Below are 8,280 nucleotides of genomic sequence, written 5' to 3'. Positions count from 1 at the left end.
ACAAAATACAATATAAAAGAATAAGAATAAATCATGGATGACACACTGTATCCTGGTCACATGTTACATTTTCCGTGATAACCTGCCGTTTGTTGCTTTGCCAAATGTAAGCCTTTCAGTCTTTGGTTTATTTAGCTTTATTAACTTTAAAGGTTTGGTTTCCTGTATTGATGTACACAATAGAAGAGTAATTTAATTAGCTCTTTTCACTGAAGACATTGTAACATGTCACTGTAGGAAAAACACAGGTGTAAATAATTAAATTCATGATTTCATTTAGCTTCTTCAGTTTCAGGGTTCTGGTTGTTCATGCTGGTTCACTGTCACACTGTCATAGATTACTGGGAGCTGAACCATCATTAATGTTATTAATAAGACCTGCTTTTCCTATTATGTCAAGGGAACATGTCCTTTCATGTCATTGTTAATGAAGTTAACACAGGTAACTATGAGGATACAGAGAGCTGAGCACCTTCATTTTTAAGTAACATTTTTATTGGGGAGCAACATAACAGGAAACAACAATAGAAAAAATAATACATATCTATAGAAAGAAGTAAACCAAAAAGTCCATGATTACACTTTTATTTAGTTGCACATTTTTACAGTTGTATTTATTCCTAGAAAAAAAAAAGATCACAGAGACGCCAGTTACATCAACAGCCCAAAATAGGCAGTAAAAATCATATTGTACTGATACCAATATTGCTTTTGAAAGGTGATATCAGCTGGTACCACAGTAAGCTGTTGCATAGGTGCATCGTAAAAGGGTCAGTTCACCCAAATTACAAAAAGACATATTTTCTCACTTACTTCTTGTAGTAGCAGTGGAGATAGTTTTGGTTTAATGTGTACAGGTTTTGAGATATTGTCTCTCTGCTGCCACCCCAAAAACAATGGAGGTAAATGGGATTTCATGTGTGGTGCTCAAATTATTGCAAAAATGACAACAACCTCACTTATCAGAGATGGTTACTCTGGAAATCTATAGACTTTACTTTCAAAGGTGAGTGAGAAAATGTGTCTTTTCTGGGGTTTTTTTAATGATTTGGGTGTACCAACCCTTTAATTTTTTTTCATGCTGTTTCACCTGGGAACATAATATGAAATTACAGTAAATAACTTCAGCTCATTAAGACATGTTAGTATGAGTGCAGCTGCGTTTTAAGTTCTGAAACATCGACCACTAGAGAGCACCACACAGTCACTGACATTAATCTGACGTACAAACAGCAGCTCACTGGCTAAACAGCTGCATTGAAATATCTGTTCTACAGCACTGTGGGCTCAAAAAATGAATACTTGGACACAGAGATGTTTCCTTAAAGGTTTTCCAACATTTTTCATCTCTGTGACAAAACAAAATGCAGCTACAGTATGTTGCATTACAACGACAGTAGAATTAGGCTTCATGAGACTGTGTTTTGTGTAATTTTATGGTGATGTCTTGGTCATTTTTGGTGCTAATGGACACATTTTTGAATTGTTTTGTTGATTTGGAAAATGTTGACATGCAGTTGTGGAATTAGATCCTTGCTGAAAAATTGTTATACTGTGGCCTGACAAAAATATCAAACAGAAAGTTCTTGAGTAATATAATTTTCTTGATGTTGTTGGAGCGATTTCCTTTATTCTGACTTTACACGATGTTGAGCCTTTCCAGGAAATCCCTGAAATAGAACGGCTTGCTAAGATCAATATTTTTGTGTTTGCCAGTGACCTCCGCCCCCTTGTCAAACTGCCCCTCAAGCTCTTCACAAGCTGTCAGCGGCATGTAGCACTATTTGTTGGTTTGGCTTTAGAAGTAAGCAATGAGAGCCCAATGACTCCTTATTTGGGTAATAAGCTTCCAGTTTAATGTCTAATAATGAATATTTCACAAATGGTATAAAATCTGTAGTTGTATCTACTGAAATGTTCTCTGAAGGCAGTTTATGGTGCATCAGGTTCACACAAATATCCAGCTGAAACAGGGTGGACGAGCTATATTCTCATGAGGATAGTTGTATAGTTGAGTAAGGTATAAGACACAAATCATAAGTGTCCTAAGAACAAATGTAGGCAAATATAACAACAACGTAAACTTAAGTACTTATTCTTCCTTTGCTCCACAAGTGTTTGAATAAGAGACAAATAATCATTATTCTTATATCAACAATGGATAACATGACTACTTTTATTGATATTTCTACGAATCATGACCGGACTCTTGAGATTTAACTGAAGCCAATTGTTCTGGTTTTCTGGCCTGCAGCTTTATTTATGGTTCACTCCCACTGCTCTCATCAGCATCATTTTCAGCTGCTTTGAAAGAAAAAGCTCTAAAAAAAACACATCTGTACATTATCAGCTGAGCACCAAACAGCAGACAGGCAAAGTTAACAACTAGCTGGTGAATGTAGCGGAACATTTAGCAGCTAAAGAGTCATATTTTTATCAGTAGTTGGTGGCGAGAACAACACAGCTGAGGAGAATGAATATTGAAAACACAACTCAAAATAAATGCAAATGTAGCTCATTATCTGCTGGATGTGTAAGGTCACTGTTTGCCATCAAATCTGCCCTATCAACTTTATAAGGTCAGTGTCAGTTATTGCAGGTTTAAGTATGAGAACAGAAGTCATCTCTTATCTGCAAAGTAAGAATTGTTGCTGTTTTGAGCCATAAAGCAGTGTCTTTGTGTTGTTATTCAATCTACATTCATTTGGAGTTGCTGAGGACATTTTAGGTCGCTCTCACTTGTGAAGAGCTGTTTTGTTGCTACACTTTCTACCTTTAATCAGCAGACTACCCCAAGAGAAGCAGGGAGTCACAGTTTGAACCTGATTAAACACAATTTACATGAAGAGCAGAGGACAATCAGCTCTCATTATTTCTTATATAAGTCTCATTTAAGTTGTAAGGAGTTGCTTAAGAGAAAGCTAATACTAGTACATCAACATGGCAAGCACAAAGCTATTAATGTTAATTAATGGCTGGTGATGTTCATGTCAGTTTTATTCTAGCAAGCTAACATTAAATGATGCTAAATAATGAAAGCAGCAATAATGCTTCATTGCTTCGTTATGAATGATTCTGCAGCTCAACAGGAACACGGCAAACGCTACTTGTGTAAAAAACAGACCTGTTGCCGCCAAAAAACACAGTGATCTTCTGTGTTGTCCCTGCTCAGAGTAGATGTGTGAACCGGTTATATTAAACGCTGCCCACAGAGAGCATCTCAGTAAATAAAATTCCTCTCCTCATACAGCTCCCCTCCCTCCTCATGAGTGAATAGCAGCTTTGTTTCAGCTGTCAGGGTCGATTAAATCTTGCTCCCGTAAACAAACATCATGGCGGACAAATGGAAATGAGTGGCCCCTCCAGCGGCCCCACAGAGGATGTAGCATACCATTCCAACATTTTCCAAATCCCAAATCCTGGGTGCTTTCAACATGCCACCGACGTGTTACTTTGACTTCACTTTGTGTTTGGGGGCAGGCGCGGGTGCAGGGGCGGGGGCAGGTGAGGGACTCACTGTATCATACATACTGAAAAACCTGCAACAAAACAAAGGACATCACATGACACAAGATCATTTTAAATTATTCTCATATTTTGTTTGCATGATATTAAGAGCAGACATTATATAAAGAGCAGGATACTTACATGTTTCTGATTTTCTTTACAAAAGCTTTCACCGCTCTAACAAACCTCCTCATCCGCAGCTGTTGTCAAAATGACAGATGGGTCAGTGCATTCAGAGTCTATTTGTATCAAACTGCTCTTTCTCTGCTATCAGTAGATGGTTTAACAGATTATTTTCTGCTTGAGTAAATATATTCAGGTTTGTTTTGAATCTCACCTGCTGTTTTTTGTACAACAGAGGAAAGGAAAAAACAGTGATCACGGCTGTAAAACAAGGACACAGGAATAATTATTTTCATCACTTTACTATTGTACAAGTCCATTTTAATTTGTGAATTACCATTGAAATACATGCCATACAAAACCATTTCTCTAAGCAACATATCTCATCCCTATCTCTCAGGATAAAGTCTGTGTGGATGAATGGACACATGAACTGTGTGACTTTGGCACAGGAGAGTGGCTCCTGTCAAAATGAGTTTCTTTTCACCATGACCACAATGTTTTACTGACTGTAACCAACAGGTTTCATTGGAAGGAACTGGCACATTTAAGTTGAGGAGACACAAATGCAGGAAATATGTTGTGTAAGTGTGAGGAGTGAAGATGCACAGTGAGCAAAACTCACCAGCTATCAGCAGAGTCAGTCCGTTGGCTATGATACCGACGTAGGTCAACAGATACAGAAGCACAACAAACTGAAAGAAAGAGCAGAGAAAATGTTTTGAAAATTGATTTTTAAGTTGTATTATGCAGTGATGTTAACAACTGATTAATAATTAAGTCATGTGAATGATTTGATTGTACTGTTGATCCCACTGAGAATCAACACCTGTGCAGCTCTGCTGATTTCAGGTCACTGTTTTCAATTGCTGGTCCACCCCAAACAAAAACCATAAGTTGATTTAAAACTGTGGGAAGATGCTCACAGCTACATACAGTTGCCCTGTTCTGGGGCAGCATTGCTGGCAGCCACAGTGTCTTTTTTAATACTATCACCAGATGGTGCCAGAGTCAGAAATCTTCAAACACACTGTACATGTTTTGGTTTTGTGACCTATGATTTATGGACTTTCAACACTGGACTTTTTTGATGTTCATATATCTGTCATTATTTTATCATCACACACAGACCTTAATAGAGTCAATCATGCTGTCGATGAAAAGAAGGCGTTTGATCTCTGTGACAGCAAACGCGACCAGTAACACCGTCTCCTCTACCAGCATCACTGTCTCCTTATCTGTCAGAGAGCTGTCGTAATCCAGATGGGACCTGAGAAAAGAGATGCACATACAGGCCCTTAAGTACATGAACAGCAATGTGCATCTACCACAAATGAGGCCCTGTATTTGTCCAGAAGTAGCCAGTTAGTGACATTATAGAGAGCAGTGCAGTGGCATATTTTTCTCCCATATAAGATTAATTGTGGGCATAATGTCTAAATCAACATAAATGGACTCACTGGAAGGGGTGCTCCCCCCTGGGGTTCCAGCGCAGCAGCTCCAGCAGCTTATAGTAGAGGCGGAGGGGGAAGGTGACACACATGACACCCAGACAGATGTGGGAGATCACGGTGATGGCACTGAGCTGGAACATACTGGCCAGACCAATCACCAGCCCCGTAAATACCACACCAGTCTTCCTCACTTTCCGCCAATACACCAGATCTACAACTGTAAAAGAAGGTGGACACATGTAAGAAACAGTTAATAATGTGTGATGACACACAGTAAGAGCTTGAACAGTTAGAAACATTTTTTTTTTCTCCTCATAAATATTGTTTGTTAATTTATCAGATGCTTCTGTTTTTGATTTTGGAGCAACCTTTGTTGATCGTTTCAAGGTTTTATTCTGCATCATCTGGCTGTGAAGCAGTCTGGCAAGTAAAAATAAACAGCTTTTTCTTTGCTTTCTTTGATTTTCTCTGCAACATTGATTTTCTATGGGGCTTTTTTTTAATCATTATTTAGCCATAGTCATTATCACTAAGAGAGGAACAAAATAATCAAGACTCGATGGACACACTGGTGCCAGGTATAAATATTATTATACATATTATACAGATGTTGTGGGCATATGAAACACACCATTAAGCTGCATCATGGCAGGTGTAGATCCAGTGTTTTAGGAGCTTGAATCATAGGAAGTAAGTCAGGATGACAGTTCTTCTTTACAATCTGTCTCTTGCAAGTTCCAGTTTTATGGAAGTGTAATGCTAAATGGAAGGAGTACATCTCTCATTGTCATATTAAAATAACACACTGGCCACACAACAAACGAATAGCCATCTTGTCATCATATCAGAATGTCATCAATCTGTTACTGTGAGAATCAGTGTCATCAGCCTTAACAACATACAATATAAGGCATAAAAATGGTCATTTGAGTTTAAATTTGCACAGATTGAATCATATGAAGCTTGTCCTTCCTTCACTGTAAGCATTGTTGCAGTTATATTTTTTCTTGCCCTAAATTTAAATGAGGGAACACATGTTCTTAGTTTTATAAACTACTGTGAAAGTTACACCACTTAACTCTGTGATTCTCAACACTCACTCCTCACTCAACGACCAAGATCATCTTCTTGTGTTTATTACAAACAAACCTGCTGCTGCCGAGACGCACAACAGTCCCTCTGTGCCAGAGACTGTTCAGGTGTAAATGACAGAAAATGCAAAACCTGCCGTGAACTCACTATAGTTTGAATCACTGTTAAATGAATAGCAAAAAGTTAATTAAACACACTGCTTTTGTACTTTAAACATTAGAGCAGAGATACCCCTCATTTGAACAGTTTAGTGAAATGGTATGGACCAATATGAATCTCTCTGGCTGTATATCTCAAAAAATAAAAAATAAAAAACAAATAAAATGTCTATCTACAGAATTGCTTTTTTAATAAGTAAAGTAAGGGGCTGGAGAAAGGACAAAAATGAAAAAAAAAACAGTAAGAAAGCTCAGTACAGAAGGGCGAAAACATTAAAATAATCAATACTAACCAGAAAATCTATTCTCTGCCAGGTTTGCATACACAACACTGGTTTCTTTGTTACTCAAATCAATGACAGTAGCATATTTTTGTTCATATCTTTGTGCCAAAAGAGAAGATATTTCAGGAAACAAATATGTCTTAATGAACGCACTGCTTTTAGTAATGCACTTACTGAACATTCAGAATCAATTATAAATAAATGAATAATAAAACTGTGAATCACTGTATGGTATTAGATCTTCAACTACCAAAACATCTAATGAGCCTACTAACTCCAGCGTTAATCTTGAGGCAATTATCTGATTAAAACAAACCCTCGGGCATCTTACACTTAAACATGTACACACACACAACTCTTTTTTTCGCAAAAGACAATGTGCAAGCAACAACAACCCTTCTTAATAATCAGGTTTCCAGACAAATCTGTAGATGAACATTTTTCAAGTTTTCTTATTTAACAACAAATTTGGACAGAACAGAGACACTCATACTTATGCTTTTACACCTATGAAGTCATTTTCCTCAACACTTAGCATGTCATAACCATAATCTAACTCAGATTCTCACCCCAATAACCAAAATATAACCAATTTTTTTTTTTAAATAACCCTGACAAGAAAACACTTATCAGTCTCATTTTCTAATGAGACAAAGTGGACCTTTAGGAATGAAACAAACATTCAATCAGCAGCAGAGTCTCATTTAGCTGAGCCCCATTCTGTCCACGAAATGAAAGACATGCTGGACTCAGTGTCGGACTGGTCATCCTGTCTGTAATCACATCTTCCCAGCAGAGAGAAGAAAAAATTAATTCTTTCTTCCTCCATCTGACAGCAGACCAATTCACTCCAATTCACTTAACTCAAAGCTGTCACTATTTATTTCCTTACGTTTGGTGGCCATTTCAGCGGCAGTCCTGCTTGCTCTCCTCTCTTTCTTGAGCTTGTTGGCTTGCACTCCAGGCTTTTTTTGGCCACCCCAGCTCCGTCAGCAATATAAGGCCTGGCTGGCCTAATTTTATCCTGTATTGGATATCCCCTGTTTGGATTCACACACTCACTCTCACACACACACAAATTGGGAACTTGAGACGTCAGCATACATGTACTTGTCCCTCGGCTTTCAGAGACTCTCAAGGTTCCTCTGCCTGTCAGTGGCTGACCTGCACCCAGAGGCCTTCAAAGTTAGTTAGGAACAGCTTTTAATGTAAAATTCATCACCAATCAGGATTAATAAGAACACAACCAGTGTTAGTAGGTCACTACAGTATCTCCTCCAGCTGAGTATGCAGCATTCATAACAAACTAATGAATTTATTATAGAGCTTGAATCATAACACGGCACACTGTAATAGAAAAACGATTGAGATGGTTTACCAATCACATTTTAAATGCATGGAAGACATATTTCTCTGCAGAGCACATTATCTTCAGCACATTTCAGCTCCTTGTGACTGTCTCTGTTGACATCTTAGAGTCAGTCAGACCAAAATCTGGAACCACACACACCTCTCAACTCCGTAAGTCATTACTTAACCAAATAACTCACACCTTATAGTTGGAAAGATATTGATTAGTTCTCTAATTTGTTTTTAGAAGCAGATATTCTCATGTTGCAGGCAGATAGCTATGTTTAAAATGTCTACTGTACATCACAGTAT

The 8,280-nt window shown here is 37.9% G+C and overlaps 1 protein-coding gene across 2 annotated transcripts; it reads right to left on the bottom strand.

Moving 5' to 3' along the window:
• Positions 1 to 1,035: 1,035 nt before the first annotated feature.
• rtn2b (reticulon 2b) lies at positions 1,036 to 8,201 on the bottom strand. 2 transcript variants are annotated; one of them, XM_044369817.1, is made up of 7 exons: positions 7,511 to 8,201; positions 5,091 to 5,301; positions 4,762 to 4,900; positions 4,256 to 4,325; positions 3,845 to 3,891; positions 3,649 to 3,707; positions 1,036 to 3,539 (listed from the first exon to the last, which is right to left on the bottom strand). In XM_044369817.1, exons 1-7 carry the CDS (start codon positions 7,521 to 7,523, stop codon positions 3,449 to 3,451), a joined length of 630 nt encoding a protein of 209 aa, XP_044225752.1. In that variant the 5' UTR covers positions 7,524 to 8,201; the 3' UTR covers positions 1,036 to 3,448. The 2 variants fall into 2 exon arrangements, with proteins under 2 accessions (XP_044225752.1, XP_044225751.1); XM_044369816.1 differs by lacking the exon at positions 7,511 to 8,201 and adding an exon at positions 5,716 to 5,955.
• Between the last annotated feature and the right edge of the window lie 79 nt (positions 8,202 to 8,280).

The sequence above is a fragment of the Thunnus albacares genome, chromosome 13, assembly GCF_914725855.1.
Source record: "Thunnus albacares chromosome 13, fThuAlb1.1, whole genome shotgun sequence".
NCBI classification, from domain to species: domain Eukaryota; kingdom Metazoa; phylum Chordata; class Actinopteri; order Scombriformes; family Scombridae; genus Thunnus; species Thunnus albacares.
The sequence above is the reverse complement of the archived record's forward strand: the minus strand, read 5'-3'. Positions and strand labels throughout refer to the sequence as shown.